The following is an 18,927-nucleotide window of genomic DNA, read 5'->3' on the forward strand; positions in this document are numbered from 1 at the left end:
AGCAACTTGTGTATTTTCTTAGTTTTATGGGCATTATGAAAATCTGCGGACTATTTAAATATCAGTTTATATACTCACAATCACAAACGCGCCCAAATTGAATTCAGTACGTACATGCATTCACGTCTCCTGTGAATCAAATACCACTCGAATACGGTGTCACTACGCCACTGACAATGCAAACTACTACAAAGAAAAGTATAAAGAATGCAAATACATTACATGGCTTTAACTAAAAGAAGATCGCACTTGCCATGATGACGGTTTTCTCTTGAACAAAAGAATATTGAGGAAACACCTCGAAACGTCCCTCCCTCGGGTGTACTTGTGATATAGCACCTGTCATTGTACAGTATAGAGGGGAGTGAAGTTGTATCTCAAGTTTTTTTGTGTCGACACACAGAAAAGGCAGGTCAACCACATGAGCCAGCAGTCAGCAGGGCCTGTAAACCGATCCTCATAGTCTAAGCACATCCTCTGTGCTGGGGTCCCTTTTCTGCCAGGCTCACACACACACACACACACACTCGTTCGTGCACACACACTCGCATTCCTCTGCAGGCTCTGCGAGGGGCAGGCGCAGAGCGTGCTGAAAAGCTTGCAGCTTGTTCTTCAGAGTGAGCGTCTCTCTCTCTCTCACTCTCTCCCCAGTCGTTAAGTCAGAGAGCAGAGGAGGAAGGGAAGGCAGAGAGACCAGGGGAGGTCTGACGCCACCATCCCAGCTTGCACCTATTTCTGAATGCACAGATCGTTAAATGCATGCACCCTGCGTCTGGCTTTCATTCACTGGAGGAGCGTAAGGATTTGTACCCAAGCTGTCACTCTGCAAGACATGTGTACAACTTCTCCCGCCAGGACAAGAACTTGAAAGGAGCTTTGGAGACGCAGCATGCGTAAATGTCCAACGGCGAGAGAAGCCGTAGCTTTCAACGCTGGAGGTCCACTGTCAGGATGGATGACACAGGCTAACGATGCACCCCACCACTTTCTGATCCAGCTTTAAAAGGTACACATTTAGTCAAACGAAGAAGGACCGGCTAAAGGCACGAGAACCCGATTCACCTGCGACTTTGACCCCCAGGCTCAAATGATGCTGTGGTACAACTTTGGCCGCCGCTTGCTCTCCCTGGCGGCACTTCTGGTGATTGTGAGCTGCGGAGGAGGGGAGCAGCGCAGAGGGACGGATAGCAGCAGCACCAGCAGCACAGGTGGCAGCAGCAGCAGCAGCAGTAGCAGTAGCAGCAGCAGTTCTGGAGGAAGTAGTAACCGACGCTTTCACAAGATCCAGCATGGCCAGTGCACCTACACGTTCATCCTGCCGGAGGGCGAGGGAGCCAGAGGAGGCTCCTGCAGGGAGGCGAAAGCCGGCAGCCCGCAGCACAGCGGCAACTCTCTCCAGAGAGACGCTCCGCCGCTCGAGCCCGAGTTCCCCAGCCAGAAGATCCAGCAGCTCGAGCACATTATGGAGAATTATACCCAGTGGCTACAGAAGGTAAGGAGTGAGGGATGGGGAGAGTGTTTCAATGCAGCGCCAAACAAAGTCGACCAACAGAGTGGTCCTTTTAAAAAATATAATAAAATCAACCGTTTGATATCACATCATGTTTTCTTAGTGACGGATCAAAATAGGAATGCAGTTACATTTCCCTGTGTTTTGAATCACATCTGCAACAGCCCTGCATGAGACCGGATCTGTCCCTTTTGAAGTGGTCATGCCGTAGTATATATTTGTTGAGATATTTGTGTTCCCGCGGGTGCGTGTGTGGTCTGTTTGTGGGTTCACAAGATAACTTGTTTTTGGTCTCTGGACAATGCTCTCAGACTAAATAGCGGGGCCATGTTTGCGGTTTTCTCGTAGTCGACACGTTGTTTTATGTGCTTTGGAGGTTGAGATTTATTTATTTTTTGTCCGGATGAGGTGGCGTGATGCTCTGCCTTCGATGTCATAATTGGATAAACTCAAAATTGCATTTTTGTCAATTCGCAGAACAGCTGTATTTATTTATTCCTGATTATTTGTCATAACAAAGCTTCTATCCAACAACGAAATGTGTCTAGAAGACAGATTTAGCAATGTAATTTAGATGAACCCTGCTATGCTGTTATGTAACTGTGTACATTATCTGAATCAAACTTTTTGTTCTGGATGTTTCACAGCTGTCTGATTTTTTTTTCTTTGTTTTTTTTAAGCTTCCACAGACATCTTGTACCGCTACATCTCTTCTCGTCTGTTGCTCCGTATCCGTCCAGAAAACACATCTACGTTATTCTTCTATCTCTCTATTTTTTTTGTCCTGAGTAAACTACCCTTTGTGTAAATTCCACAGATGTCCTTTTGAGTTGCGCAGAGCGTCGGCCGTACAGCAGAGGTAGTTATATGTCAGTCACCCCTTGTTTTCCAGTGGGCTGTCTCTTTAATGGCAGGAAGTCAGAGAGAGTCCCTAGAGACGCTCAGAGGAGGAAAAAGACAGAGAAAGAGAGTGCTCCCTTTTATTTATTCAAGGCAAGGACATAACTTCAAAATCCAGACTCCCATATAAGAAAAAAAATCTCTTGGCCTGTATTTTTCTCCAGAATATAATCCTCAATTTTGTTGAGCTGATGTGACATAAAGTAACTAATTTAATCACTCCTGAACAACCGAATTACAATGTATTTATAGATCCACTGAGGTGTTGGCTATGTTCAAATATGGCTCCACTGTAATGTTAATGAGCTGCGAATCATCGCGAGGCCATCGCTGATATGGCTTGGCAGGCACTCTGCTTTTCTAAGCTTTGAGACTTTGTGTCTCCAAAGAGAGCGAGACTATCTCGCTGAAATGAATACACGAATCAAATAAACAAACTTCCAGATTCGGCTCCTCAACTTCCCACAATGTTGTTCTCGAGCAAGATTAGCAGGTTCAATCTGATTAATTGTGCGAAGCAAATGCATGCGCAGATAACACCCGATGGATTTGATGGACAGCAGTGGGACTGGGGAATAAATTCATTAGCAATCGGCGTGTCCTCCCAAATGTGTCTTTCTCTCCTGTGCGCCTGCTTTTCATTTACTCTCGGTAAACTTTTCACTCCTCAGGTTGGAGGAAATAGTCATTCCTCATCAATTATAGGCGTTGGTCACAGCGAGATGTTGATTGAGTTTGTAATTTAGGAGGTACAGTGTTGGAGAAATTCAGATTCCCTCACTAAACCACGGAGCAGATAGAAATCCAAATGAAACATTGTATGAGAGGTATTTTGAGTTTACATGGCAGAATCTGAAATATCAGCTTATAATAATATGTATAATATCAGTTTATCATTGGACTCTACAGAATACCACTGACTTTATCTCAGTTTAGAGGAGGAACTCACTGTATATGGTGTATGTCAAGGTTTAAAACATGGTGTTTGTGTGTGTGTAAACTGCAAAAATCTGCACTTTTTCTCTTTAGAGCGCTTTTTTTTTTATAGGTGAGTTTCAGCACCAGCTCACTATTTGAAGTCTGTAAACCTGTGTGTCTTTCCGCATGGCTCCTAAAAGCGATCAATGTGTCAAGAAAGGCCAGGGGTGAAATAACACCGGCTTTATCTTTGCTCAGTGGACCTCATCCGTCTGTGATAGTACAAGTGATACTATGAAAACAGAACGGCGGCGTTGGTAGACCGAAGGTTTGACTAATGAGACCTCTCGAGTAACTCCCTCCTCAGACGCGAAAACGGCAGCGTATGAAAACGTCTGCCATCACCACCGACCATGCCTCTTTCCTTGACACTGTGGAGGCTTGCTGGACCGCAGACATTTGTCATTTAAAAAAGAAAATTTTATTTCTAAAAATCCAATATTGAGTACATTCAAAGATCATGTTCTATCGTAATAGTTAGCAGATTATATTTAGAAATATGAGACAAACAGAGTTAAATTAAACTTCACCCCCGGGTCTGAAACTAAGTCCACCCACTGCATAATTTTGAAAAAATGCAAAAAAAGTGGGCAAGGGACTGAAAGATAAAACCACGCCCACTTTTGTATAACGAAGGCCTTGACGCAGTGTCGCCAAATATGAAAGCTACATTAGCTTGGAAATTAGCAATATAGCATGGGCCACTAAATTTAATGAATTTACTGTTTATCAGACCACAAATAAGACCATGATTACACACCCAGCCCCTCCGCCTCACTTCCCGCCATTTAGGGACTACTTTGCCAGGAGGATAGTGGGCGTTAGCTTCAGAAACAGACCGTCATGGCTGTTAGCAACTTGAATTCAGCGAGCTCAAACCCTAGCGCCTCCCGTCTCCTATTGGCGGGGAGCAGGGACTTAGCGCTGCCGCTAGCTTTGCAGGATTAGGGCTGATTTAAAACAATACATGGCGTTTCGAGCCATTTTGAACCATGAAATTTTGCCGTGATGTGTTTCATCAAAGTACTGTTATGTCATTTAGTTTCTACCTTTAAAAAACATGTTTAAATGTGCAAATACTCTTCAAAATTCCCTGGATGCATGTTGTTTAAAAAACATTGGACACAAGTAACAAGTAAAAGATCAGCACAAAAAAAGAATTGGCGTAGACAGTTCAGAGGGGACACTTAAACACACAGTGGTAATTAAGCCTAATTGCTCTGCATGGGTGGGGGGACATCAGGTTGCAGTTAACATTTTTCATTGGACAGAAGATTAAGTGTCCTAGCCAGTCTATCTATCTATCTTAATCACGCCAGCGTTTTTTTTTTTTTTACTGCTTGTCTAAGAGAAAGCTCGCCCTGATGATCGCTCCAGCTCCTGATGAAAGAGACGGGCCGAGGAGATTCAGATAGCACTCCCGTGCCTGGGTGCTCAGTCCAGTGTGGGGGGTAGACAGGGAGAGTGATGCAGCAAACAGCTGCTGGGGAAGCATTTTAAGTCTGAGATCTTTCCTTCCTTCAACCCGAGGTAGAGTATATGGACCCTGATAACATTCCTGACCAGTCAAAGGTGACTTGTGTTTGTCCAAGAATTACTTCTGTGGCCTGCCTGCAAGGCGAGGAGGCTTTACTGTCAGTGAGGAGATGCAGCAGGAAACAAGCTACTGCACACATAAAACAATACCAATTAACCTTTAGTTGTGTAGCATCTTTCTTGACAGAACATGGTGCTTTGCAAAATTAAGTAGGCTACAGCAAAAAAATAATCAATCAATACTGTGAAAATGTTGGGCTGTTTCAGACAAAAGTTGCTGATCTTTGGAGAGATTAATAATAGAACGGTGGTCTTACATTTGTCCAACAAAGATGGCCTGAAATAGAAATGCAGGACCAAAAGACAAAAACCCACAATGTGACGACATTTTAAAGCAACCAAGTCAAGTCAACTTATCTATTTGCTTCAATATCGCAAATAAAAAAAAATTGGCCTCAAGGGGCCTCAAACTCATTTTAAAAAAGGCATTTTTAGTTGCCCTCTTTTTCTTGGCCGCAATTGACTCACAATCACTCCCCTCCTTTCTTTTTCATTGAACACGTAAAACATCCCAAAATAGACATTGTACGGTCCGTGACAGATTGCAACCCTGGCTCTATTAGACCCGTCTCGCACAGTGTGACAATCAATGAACTTATTATTTGTCACCAGTCTAAGGCGCCTTTAGGCTGCTGGTTTTGAAATCTACGAGCCCTCATGGCGAAGGATTGCTCTCCTTTGGTCTTGTAGACTTTGGAACCACCTGAACAGTTGTAGCTCAAGGATCGATGGCAGCAGTCAACAAAGGGAAAGTAGTTGATTTGCTATCCTGTTGAGAGTTGAATGCGAGACTGTTAGCTTAGCAGGAGCAACTACCTCCTGAAAGTTACTGATCCAGGTCGAACAAGAAGTCTGGCACATAACCCCAAGTAAAACCGTAAGTTGTAATTTTTACACTTTGGTTTTCGTATGGATTAAATAAATGAGATATAAAGTTGCATCCTGCATTTAAGAGCTTAAGAGGTGTCAAATGAGTTACCTTTGGAGCTAGCGGTTTCCCCTTCTCTCAGGTCTTTATGCTAAGCTAACTGTCTTCTGACTATACAGACGGGAGTGGTATAAATCTTCAATTTTCAACACTAGTACCGATTCCATACCTGATATTGATAGCTATTTAAATGCCTTTTCAGTACCATACTTCATACAAAAATACAAAACCCTTAAATATCACGTTTTGTGAACATGTGCAACTACTGGAACTTTTCCCAGAATAAGTCTGTGATATGCTAAATTGTCTAAATACTGAGCACTTTTCGTCATTACCAAAATAAGTAATGGGTTTTTAAACAAAGCTCTACCCACAGGTAGTAAGTGGACAGATTGGTGTAATACGTCATTCTTTTTAGTTCCTGTTACAAGGCTGCTGAGCTTTCGTTGAGCTGAAGGACAATGGGGTTCAGTCTCTTGTTGGAAACGGAGAATGGATTGGTTATTCGAGATAAAGAAAAGGTTGCATTGTTTAAGATGAAGCACACATCTCACAGCACATTTTGAGAGTATCCTTTCTACTTCTCTAATACGTCATGGACGATGAACATTTTGGCCAAGATAGAAGTTTAGCAAGCCAAATTTGGTTTCTGGTGTTGGGAGTGAAAGTAATGGATCTTGTCGTTTCAATCCTGGTGGAGACAGTAGAAAGTGTTTGAGAGCATGGTTTCAGGATGGCCTGTGCCAAACTAAGCTGTTGAACAAAGGGAGGGGGGGAGAGACTATCAACGGTGTCTCATCCCTGTGTAATTCCCATCATTCTGCCTCTCGACGAACATGACCGTGCTGCAATAACAGCGGTTTGAAAGGATATAGCGACATGTGTGCAGCAGCTTGTTTCCCTTCCATACTGGGAGTTCATACGAGAAAGGGTGAATACGTTTCTCTCCTTAGTGCTATCAGAGGGCCACACAGCATGCCTGGGGATCCAAGGAGAAAGCTATCTATTTTAGGGGTGACTGCCTCTATGAGTGTTTATTTTCACTGATAATGTGGGCCAAAACCAACAGTCGGATGATGCAGAAAGGCTAAGAAATGCTCGGAGGAATAAAAAGCTCTTCCTTCCTGACCCCGAAAACTTGTAAAAAGGAAACCATGGAAATTGCTGAAGGACACTACAATAACAGCTTCAAAAAAAAAAGTTGTCTCGGCCATACCAGCACTATGACTAAAAACAAAAAGGAAACAGAGCTCTCTGCTTAGCATGTCATGGGAATAGGGAGAAACATTACGGCCATGTCACAGTATTTCCACATGGATGTGAAAACGGAGCCCAACATTGTTAATGGGCCTGATTTTCAGGAAAAGGGGGCAATTAGTAGTTTTGTCACGCTCAATATGGCAAACCACTTTGTTTTGAGACCCCCCTCTTTTTCCAGAAATCATATTTCAGTGCAGTCGGTGGCCCTAAACATGCTGTAAGTTTTGATATTGGGCAGGCAGGTTTTGTACACCTACGTCTCTTTAAAGCTCAATAAACGAAGACGTTTTTTCTCTCTGCGTCTTGAATCCGTCTAGTTTACCTTATTGCTGCTATAACACAAGCATTTGGTTCCTTTTCCATCACTCATCGGAGTGAATCGCTCTCTGGTGGGCACTTTATAGGGGATTTATTTTGTTTTAATTATAAGGTTATACATTTGGCTAAATGCGCGCAGGATTTATGACATCCCTTCTGAAAACATTGTTGCTTGAAAGCTTGTAGCTTGGCACCCCCCGATGCATCTGTGAAATAAATTGAGAGCTTCCACTGATGGTTTGTGTTTCCGTGTGCCCTCGAGTACATTCATCCCCGTAATGTTGCAAATTTTTCTTCATTTGGTTTCCGAAGGTTTTATGAATGCCAGTGCTCTGCAATGTGTCACTCAGGTATGGAAGTGATCTCTTTAACCTGCATTGATAGATTGTTTTAGGCTACTTGGAGGAAGCAAAACCCGCTATGTACCCAAAATTGACATATAAGCATTTCTTTTCCGTGGCTCCCTGTTTAATGTGAGTCCGATATTCACTCTCTTTTTAGCTCTGTTTTTGGTCTCCACCAACTCTAGGGGGAAATATCTGACTTTTATGCTGCTAAATGTTCCACTATGTTCAACAGCTAGTTGCTCATTTTGTCCGTCTGTTGTCTGCTGTGATTTCCGATTTTTGCGGATTCCGATTTCCTTTCTTAACATTTGCAGTTTAGCTCCATGCTGTCGGCAGACAAGCCGGCCACGGTGGTTACTCTGAGCAGCTTGCATGGGAATGAATTATAATATAATAAAGGTCTGATTAAGTTAGTAGTTCCAAATATTTTTAAGGTTGCTTCTCCACAACTTATTTTGGACTCGCAGTTGTGAACTTTATGTCTTCTTCACTCACTGACACATGTTTTTTGTGTGTGGCTGTGAAATGACTGTCTCTTTCACGACGTCAAACATCATTGCTGATATTTTAAAAAATGGCACAAGCTGCCTGCTGTGATTTAAAAGACACTGACGAGAGCCATGAGAGTAAACCAAAACATTTCAACAAGCTGAAAGACACTCAAATAGAGCTGAGAGGAACTGCACAGTCACCTGATAATCATCTGTGGGTTCGTCATTACAAGCCACCCCTTGCGCACACATGTGGTCATTTGATCTATTGTTAATATAAAGACACTGATTACAGCAGATTTAATGTATTGTGAATGTGAGTGCTCTGCAGTGATATTGACTGTGGCATTAAAATATTTTCTTTTAAAATGAGTGGAACAAGAGCAAGAGCTTTATTCTAAGGAATGAGTATAGATAATATTATTCCGGGCAGGCCAGTGGAAGTCATTTGTACTGAGAGTGTAAGTTATGGTCAGAAGAGCAGCCAAGAGCACAAGGTTCATGGCTGTATCTCTGCCACTGCTAAGGCTGAGTGATTGGGAGCCAAACATTAGATAGTAATAGGTTAGACGGAGCGAAACATTAGACATTATAGTCAATCTGAGCGCGCAGTATAACGGGCAAGTATTGTGGCGTTATCATGGCCTGCTGCAAATCACAACTGTGTTTGAACTTGTTTCAGTCCCAGAACCGCCTGTTATCTTCGTTGTATTTTTTGCTTTATAATGACTCTTGATAAACAGAGCAGATGATAATATTACTCACCCGTATCTGCTGCTATTTGTTTTCCTCCAGGCTTTAGGTTCAGTCACGATGTGGTGCTGTAAATCAAGGTTTGATGGAGTTCGAGAGAACTGAAACGGCATGAAGTAACTAAACCGCATTTGAGAATTTGAGCCGCTCACAGTGGATACCACAGGATGTCCACACAGTGGGAATTTACAGTAACGTGTCAGTCGCTGTTTTGTTTTTTTCCCCCTGCTGTACTTTCAGGCAGGGAGCTGGAGAATAATCTGAATTCACTGCAAGTTGTAAATGCTCTCACTATTTTATGTTCATCAAATTTAGAAGTTTACTGTTAAGTTTCATCAACTCGTATATGTAAAAGTCCTGTAAAGTCTGAAGTGGGGAGAAGAATTCCTGAAGCCTCCCCACATGCTGCCTCTGAGGACGACTCTCCCCGCAGCGTCTCTCTCACTCGTCCCGACAGATGTTGCTTTCTGAGTGGATGTCTTTGTCTGTCAACGCTGGGGAGCCTTCCAGAGGACAGAACCGGTCCACCTTTCTTTCTTTCTTTTTTTTAAGGAGTTCAGCCCCCGCGGATTTGGTGTTGCTACGATTTCAAACTGAAGGAAAACAAAAAGACGCGCAATCGGATAGTTGAAAGAGATGCTTGAATCTGAAAAGTGAGGGCTGTAGAATCAATCTGAGTCGTTGGGAAAACTGATGACAGGAAGCAAGTAAAGGTGAAAAAAGAAAGAAAGTGATAGAGACAGGTACTGGGTGAAAAATAAACTGCTTCAGTCCCCCACAATGGGGGCTAGATAGATGTTCAAATAACTAATAGTTGGCTTCTCTATTTTTGTTTTCTTCTTGTGGTGGTGGGATAGCAGCCACTTGTTCTTAAAGCCTCCGTGTCGCATTACCTCACTTATTTATTTAATCTCACTTGTCCTGTGGTGTGGGTGAGAGAGGAGAGTCGGTGGGTGAATATCGTGTGATGTATGAACTTGCAACGTGAGACCCACACATCGTTATGGTAGACAGTCTGGAACCCGTCTCTGTTTTCTGTGGGAGGTTTGAACAATTCAGGGCGCTAAGGTCTCGGTCTATCGGTCAAGTGTAAGCATTTTAAAGCTTTTGTAGTAAAGCTGCAAAATCAGGGAATGTTGGGATTTTCAACGGCAGCACGGACGAAGATGAAATCTTGTAACACGTGCTGAATTGAGCGACGCGTCACCGCAACCCGTTTATAAACGGGGCTTTTATGAATGTTCATAGACTGGTTATAAAAAACGCAAGTCGACTCGAACTGGTTTGACTCAGTGAAGAATCAAAGAAGAGGAGAGAAACTAGTGCGGCAGCAAAACGCAGTAAAGACTCTCACACTGAGCTGAAACAAAACGAATCCATCTGAATTAGGTAAATAAAATATTTTTATATTTCCTTTCTGCCAGGGGGGACGGGGCATTGGCAGTAGAAACACTGATATAGAAGCTCATATACACCCACAAATCTGCATATATGTTCCGATAACACACTCCCGACCCTGCTTTTGGAACTGTGTTTGCCTCGTCCGGGACCCGAGCCAGGCTTCTCACATTCAGCACCAGGGCCGGAGTTTGCACAGAAACCACAGACGTGACACAGTACAGCATGTTATGCGTCCTCTCCACTGTTCAAAAATAACACATTACAGAGCATGTCAAAAGTCCTCATAAAATCAGTCTTTTCATCCTTCGTCCTCTCAGCTCGTTGCGCTTTTGGTTGACGGCCCAGTCAGCGATGTCACAGCAGGTGATTATAAGCTGATGGAAAACACCTGCTGCACCCCGTTTGTGTTGCATGCTTTGATGAAGATTTTCTTGCCTGATACCAATTTTGATGCCTGGAATAAGGGATTTAGCTTCTACCGGAAATGTATAAAATCAATATCCTCCATTGAGTGGAAACTGATTGTGGTCACTCTTCAATAAGATAACATGAGGCTGTAACACATCACGTATTCTGAGCCGCATAAATTACCTTGAACATAAAAATTGTTCAAAAACTGTAACATTTTAAAGCAATACATGTCGATATTTGATACATGTTTTGGCATCCGTTGCCTCATTCATTGGCACACTTTACACTCTAAATGACAGGACCACGTAAACACGACTGGTGCAGATCAGTAGCTTGTTGACCTCAAACGGTGTCATGAAATGGGCCTTCAGCAGATGAGATGTAAGTATTCTTCCTCGCTCAAGTTTTTTCGCCTTGACTACCACATTGGTGGATGGAAAACCACAGCAAAGTATCCTAACACTTATCGCTCCTCCAAAGTACAAGTGTATCACAGCCCGCAGACCGGCCCTGAAATGTGCTGCCGTGCGTTGACCTCACAGGAAGTCGCTCATAAATCTCTCATTGATCGAACAGATGGATGTGCTTTTTTTGGGGGTCTGCGTTTACAACCGAAATACAAATGCTTACAAATGGCTCTTGATGTTTATTGAAATTGACTTGTTAGCAGTGGTTGTGCCGACAGAGAGGCTAAATCTCCAGAGGCCTGCGTGTTTGTGGACTTCTGCATGTCTGTGCAGACGAATGTGTGTCACTCTAAATGTCCGTTTCTGCACACGTGTTCGTGCACGACATCGTACTGATGGCCTGTAAAAGAATCAAATGAGATGTTACTTGCTCCGACTGAAAAGAGGCTGTAGCGTGCATCTGATGCATCATGTCTAGAATAGCACATGTCATACCAATGATACCCTTTCTGAACAACGTCGAAAACACACTTCCTGTCTTCAGTTACGTGTATGTCCTCACTCAACAGTGAGTGTACCAACACATATTTTAGCTTGATTAATTTCCTTTATATTTAATAGTATACAGCTGAGGTCCTTGGGCTGTTAAGAAAGTTAAGTTTTCAAAGTTCATTCTTGATCTAGGAAAACAAAGATCCATTAACCACCAGGTACTTTTAAAGGGCCAGAGTGTGCAGCATTTAGGGGGATCTGTTGGTGTCGTTGTGTTTTTCTTACCTTCAAGCGAGGCGTTTATATCGACACAAGGAGCGTGTTCTCTTCACAGAGTCTGCTGTGTTGCGCCGCCATGTTCCTACGGTAGCCCAGAACGGACAAACCAAACACTGGTTGTAGATAAGGGCCATTTACCTTTTTCACATTTCCGTGGCAGTCCACGTAGTTCTCTGCTTTAAAGCCAACATTTTTGAGTAGTTCAAAAATTACTTTGAATGGAAATCTAAACATCTACAATACCATGCCAACTGAGAAAACAGTATCTGCTGATGTAGAGCACGCCATTCAATCAAAAGCTCCGCTAAAGTGACCCTGAAGTGAGATTTAAGAGTTAAAGGAAGTACTTCATTCAACCACTATTTCCGCCGTACTCTACCCCCTGAAGTACGAGAGGCTAACAGGATGAGATCAGTTCCGTTCCGTTTGTGTTTGGTGAAGATATGCCTTGTTCATAAAAATGGTTTATGCTTTGGAGGTCTGTGGGAATTCCTGTGTGATGTGCGAGGATGTTTTGTTTTATTGTGTTGACATAACGATCCCAGCAGTTGGTTTTGATCATTTGAGCCATCCTCTTCTATCTACACACTCATCTGGTGCACTTTAGCCAAAGAAAGCGTAAAAATACACAGAAACCTGGGCACAGGAAAGACCAGGGGTTATATATCCAGTGCACCATGTGTCATCTATGCTTCTCTAAACCCTCCTATTCTTTCCTCCTGAGTTATTTTTGCATCATTTAGTATGCTGTAAATCACCGAAAAATGGAAAGCCCGACAAATTGCACGTTTCCCATGCTTGTTCCAACTGATTTTAGATGCGTGACTCACAAATATATTTATCCTGCGGCTTTGCTAGGAAGAGCTGTATCGCAGCAGACTACAAAGACGTGCTACACACGCGTTATCAGCTTTTTCATCCATCATCGGCTTTAAGGCCAGACAGCGGCAACTGTTTCTGATGTTGCGGCGGTTTGAAAAGTGTCTGTGAGCTGCGTTTTATCACTAACAGCAGCATCTGCTTTCCCCCTCTCCAACAGCCGCGGTGAACCGCAGGTCAGACTGAAACAGCTCCATCTGGAGATGTTAGTCTGGCTACCGCACCTCGTCTTCCTGCTCATCTCTTCTTTTTGTTTAGATTGAGTGTCACTTCTGCATCACTTAAGGGGGGAATTTAGGCCTGCACGCACACACACTCCATACTGCCTTAATGTACCACCATCCATTCTTAAAAGTGCCTCATGTCTCCGCTGATGTGATAAATAGCCCGGCGTCTGTTAGCTACCAGCAAAAGCAACAGTGTGAGAGTGGAAAGTGACTCGGCGTGAGTAACATAATCTGGACCCGATGGCGTTAGCGTCGATCCGTCTTTGGTGACAGAAGCAAGGCGAAGCAGAGATTGTAAGAACGAAGGGGGGGGGGGGGGGGGGGGTAGATAACGCAGAGCATCAGACAGAGAAAGCGAGGAAAAACTGCGCGGCTGCGGTTGGAGTTTCACTGTGGTGATTGTAACCCTGGACGACTGCAGCGACGGTTTATAAACTCCGGAGTCCTCGCTTAATGGGATGTCGGGATGAAAGATAAACACAAACGCGATGTTGAAAGAAACAACCCCCGTCATTAAACGCCCATTCGTTTTGATTAGACGAGACACCCAGCTTTGATAGATAGTGGTGCTGGCACACACAGATGCTGGAAGCAGGGGTTTTTCTTCCCCTGAAATGTTGCCCGGCTCGGAGGTTTTAATACATAACAGTAATGTTTCTGTCATGGCTGAGCTTGAAACAAAACATGTCCTTTTGCATCTTCTTCTGCAGCTTCTTGGCAGAGGAATCCCCCCCACTGTGATGTTTAGAGGGTACTCTGGAATGCTATCTCAAGTATTTGGATGTAAACGCCTCCTCCGTGGGATGGAGGGTTTTTTGTGGTATCCCTGTGTGCTTCAGCAAAAGGGGCAGACTGACATGGCCTATTGCATTAACACCAAAATGAAAAAATCCATCGTCAGGGACATTCCTGCCCGGATGTGTCCCCGAGGACAAGTTCCCATGCAACCTGCGTCACGATGTCTACAGACTGCCCCTCTGCTGGTACTTGCTGTTTCAGACCTAGATGAATGAGCAGGTCCCAGTTTGTTTGGTTGTTTGGGTTCCGTACACATTCCCATGCCTTGGGTGAGTGCAAGTACTTCCTCTCCCATACGGCCAGATACGCATAATTAATTAGATTAATTTTTGGGCCCACTTTGACATCAGAGAGCAGGATTGTAACTGGAGGATTTGTGAAAATATACATTCAGGCTTAAGTTGTACTTCGCTGTATTTATTTTCGTCCAACGTGGAATGAAACCACAAGACGTTGAGATGGTTTCGTCTGCTTGAGGTTTGAGTCAAACGTGAAATATATCGTTTAGTACAGTGTTTGAAGGTCAAATGGGTCCTTAAGTACTTTTCTCGGGGAACTACTTCTCCGTCCAAGGGGGGCTATAAACAATATTGTGACAGCTGTACCAGTGGCTGCTACGCAATTATGTTGAAAGGATACAATATTTGATGCTGGTCATCTTACTGTACAGACATTACTCTTGTTCTGGATTAGGCCTACTCTAAAGACAATGGTATCAGTACTACACTTAAAGTACAATTCCAAGTTTTTCCGTAACTGGAAAACCAGACCAGCTTTCACAATTCTAATCCTTACACGCAAAAGTGTGACAATTTCTCGATTCTAAGATGCGCCGCAATTGGGACGTGAACATTTCTGCATTGATGCAGTGACACAGTGACACAGTTTGGTTTCATTTCAGTAAATTCTTGAAGTCTTTATTGTGTTTTGCTGTCATCTGCTTTCTGTCACGCTTGTGAGGAACCCTGAGGAACTCTGACAACTATTTATCGACTAGCCTTAGCTGTATGGTCAGTACTCGACTGCCGTCTAGCTACAACATACAGGTAGCTGACGCCGGATGGTTTGACCGACAGGATCATCACTCTGCTGGGCTTTGTGAGCAGCACAATCAAGTAATCCTCGCTAACTTTTTAAATATCAAAAGTGGCATTTCACTCCGAAGAAAGAAAAATACATCATTTGGCTGAGTGCACTTGACACCACCTCAAGTTGCACCATGTTTCATTTTGTAGTTTGGTTAACTCCCAAAATATGTGTTGATACAGCTTATAAAGTCTAACAAAACGGGAAGCCTGCTGTTTTGACTCTGCCCTTGATTTAATTAGGTGCAAGGGTGTTGGAGGTTTTCTTTACAGGGGTTACTGTTGCAATGACTTTGGCATTAAAGCCTGTACAATAGATTTTAATGTTTTCATGCATGCTTTTTATAACCCTTTTTTTAACTACCATGCATTCCTCTACAGGGATTTAAAATAAAAGTTCCACATACCGTCCGTGACTTGAGCTTTATGTGCTGCTACTGGAATCAGGTTAAAGCGTAGAGTTATCGCTTTCTGGATCAACTGTGAAAATTAATTTCCGGAATGAATATTGAACGTAAAAACAAGCAAGTGTCCACAGCACCGCACCAGTATCAATAACAGAAAAGTAAAAACATTTCTGTTGGATGTGCTCACGCGAGCTCCAGAGTGATTAACAACTCAAGTTCAAGGCAAAACATGCTGTCCGTCTCTTTTCTGATGCGAAGAGAAAGTCCATTCTTTCCAATACACAATGTCAAAACTTAATTTGTTTACCTCATTTGACGTTTGAGATGAATTGGCTTTCATCGTACATATTACAGATGTACAGAAGACCTTCTCTGATTCGTCTCGCTCTGAGGCTTGTAGTTAATCACTGAAGGTATGCCTTATAGACACAACACTGTCAGAGTACTTGATTTAAAAAGTCCTCAAGCTAGAAGCCACATTCACATGGTGTGATTTCTGTTGGTGATGACACGTCTTCATTTAGGACAAAGCTTGGCGTAAAAGACCAAATTTGTGTCTTGAGGGGAAAAGTGACAATAACATAAAAAGCTAACTGACACATTCATGTTTTGAAACATGTCATTTCTTTTTCCAAAGAAGACTAAAAACAGAAACAGAACATCACGTCTCTTTTCAGTTCTCAGGGCCTTTATATTTTTGGATGTTTGACCTCATCCCAATAAACATTGAAATATCAAATTTGACTCAACTAGAGCCACATTTCTGCCAATGTGTGTTTCTAAATCATGATGTAGCACCACATTCTTCACATTTCACTCAGACTGTCTTGAAATCCAGCCTTGTTATTTCATTGTAGTTTTCTATTGTTCTAACTTACTAAATTGGCCTCTTTCAAAGCTCATTAGTCATTTGAAAATGCAACACATCAAACCATCACATTTTCAACTCTGTTTTTACAGCTTGTGGTTCAGCACTGGATAATGATTAACAAGGCCGTGCAGGTTGCACGTATTTGACTAAATGAAAATGGAAAATCAATTAGGCCAAAAAGATTTGTCCTCCGGTTAGACGTTCTGATTTATTTTTCCACAGAAACAACCTTGACAATTCTTGACAACTCAACTGTTGGCTAAATATTCTCACTTTCTTTCATTGTCTGCCCTGTTGACAAACCATTGTGACAGAAAACGTTTGAAATGGTCCGCCTCTGATCCTGCCAAGCGATTTTTGGGCACCTCCAAGTAAGCACATTGTTTTACCCAGTAATTTATACAGAGAAACAGTTGGTTTGTTTTTCAGATTGTGTACACAAGGCTCATTATGTCCTTGGAAATGCACAACCGAGAAAACGCAACTGACGTCAACACAACAGCGGCTTGACGGAAAGATAAAAGGACAGAACAGAAGAAAGAAAGATGTAAAAGGAGGGGAGAAAAGAGTCTTAGAAAGGCGGGGGGGTTGCGGTAGCTGCGTTGTTTTTCAGATGGCAGTCGGTCTTTCTAGCCGAGTGACATCCAGATCAACAGTATTGGGACAGAGCAACAGAGATGAGGAAGGCGCTGGACCACCCACCTCACTGCAGACCCCCGTCTCTGATATTTGACCATTCGCTAAGCTACCCCTCACTGTTGCTACGGCTGCAGTCTTTCAGTCTTGCACACCACATAGGCTATAGTCTATAGTGATGAAGATGGCAGATTTACTCCTCAAAATGTGTTTTTAATTTTGAAACAATGGGACCTTGATTTCAGATAACAGCCTAACAACTATTGATTCTGCCAAATGCAAATAAAACTGATGCTTTTATCAGCTGTATCTAACGAGGCACCAATTAGACTTTTTCAGTCCCGATACCAATACCTTGGCTTCAGATATGGGCTGATAAAGACAACCAATCCGATACCAGTGTTTAGTTAAAAAGTTGAATGCCTCATTGCTTGAAAGTGCAACATTAGGCTTGACATATACATTGTTTTCCTCCATTTGTTAAACCAAATGAGACAAATAAACACGTAAATATGAATTTACTGTATTGCACCAGCAACTTCATAGAAACAAATCCTCAAATTTCGTTCGATTTTCTTTGGCAAGATGCTTCTCCAGGTTGGTTTTGTTATATTTTGCAGCAGTGCTGCTGTCACAAGTAGCCAAAGAGATTGAGACAGCTGATTTGTTTGTTGTATCTCTCTCAGCTATGAGGTCAACCATCGTGCTGCTGACACATGACGTAGTACGAGCGCGTGTAATCAGACGAAACATAGAAGTGAATTGAATCGATTGTGATATCCGATCCAGCTATTTGAGTCGGTATTGGCCCGATATCAGTATCGGATCAGTGCATTTCTAGCTGTGGCTACCTCGCTAATAAAGCTAAGCTAATGTTAGCGACATTTTAACGATTCCTGCTGAATCTTCTTAAAAATAGAAAAAGGCCTAAATATGTACTTGATAGCTACATACATGATATTGTGCTAAAAGTGTCCTTAACGTGTTGTCTGTGGTTGCAGGAGCATACATTTCCTCAAATCCAATAAAGAGCAGAGCTGCTAATGTTAGCGTAATAGACATATTATAACACAAATATTAGCCTACATAGTGAATGTTGTAGTCGTGAATGGGGCTTTGTTTAACATAACCTGTAACCTCACAAACTAATGTTTAGTTAATGTTGTTGTTTAGTTACGACGTACACATTGACCCTGAAAGCAACGCTTGATTGCTGGAGATGGTAAGCTAGTTAGCTTTATGCTAACAATTGCAGCTTACGTTAGACCAGATAAACACATGCTCTTTTGGGTTTTGGAAAGGCTAAAATAAGGCCCTTCAAACTTTTGCAAAGGGCTTCATTATATTGAAGGATCCTTTTCTTAGCATGTCAGGCCTGGAGTGCCTCGTAAAGATAGCTAAGCTGTGATTGGAGAACTGTAATTTTGGGGGAGATGTTATAAGCAAAAGGTCAGTTGATCAAACCTCCCATTTCATAGTCAAGTATGAGCTGCAATCTTGTCCACTAAGGCATAAATCACATCTGTTTGTTTGTTATATTTTCATCTGTCTTCCTGCAACTCTCTCTATTTCTCTCTCAACATTCTAAAGAGGAAGATAAATATGGCAGCAATTGAGTAAATGCCTGGATGTTGACCACCAGGGCGAAGGTGACAGAGGTCAACCGGGAGTTCATCCTGAGTTGTTACTCACCTGATCTTGACAGAGTTTAAGACAGAGAGTCTTAAAACTTTTTCATGGTGGATTAAAAAAACAAACAGGCCTGTGACTTAGTACGACAGCTTTCTGAGCTGCGCGCAGAGGTTGCCCGTATCTGTATTCTGGAGAGTGACAGGGCAGAGAGTCAGGGTAACACCTCCTAAAGCCCCACCAGGGTGAATTATAGGCCCAGGTCTCAAAGAGGGGGTGTCAAATTCACCCTTCATTGTCAGTGGGCGATAAGAAGGCGCGAGT

The 18,927-nt window shown here is 42.8% G+C and overlaps 1 protein-coding gene across 1 annotated transcript in view; it reads left to right on the plus strand.

Annotated features, from left to right (window-relative positions):
• The first annotated feature begins 1,087 nt into the window (after positions 1-1,087).
• angpt1 (angiopoietin 1) overlaps positions 1,088-18,927 on the plus strand; it is a 51,503-nt gene continuing 33,663 nt past the window's right edge. Inside the window, exon 1 of the mRNA XM_076106051.1 lies at positions 1,088-1,492. Coding sequence (XP_075962166.1) covers positions 1,088-1,492 — 405 coding nt within the window. The remainder of the gene's footprint in view (positions 1,493-18,927) is intronic.

This window comes from Anarhichas minor, unplaced genomic scaffold (assembly GCF_050575085.1).
Source record: "Anarhichas minor isolate MPS153535 unplaced genomic scaffold, ASM5057508v1 ptg000033l, whole genome shotgun sequence".
NCBI classification, from domain to species: Eukaryota; Metazoa; Chordata; class Actinopteri; order Perciformes; family Anarhichadidae; genus Anarhichas; species Anarhichas minor.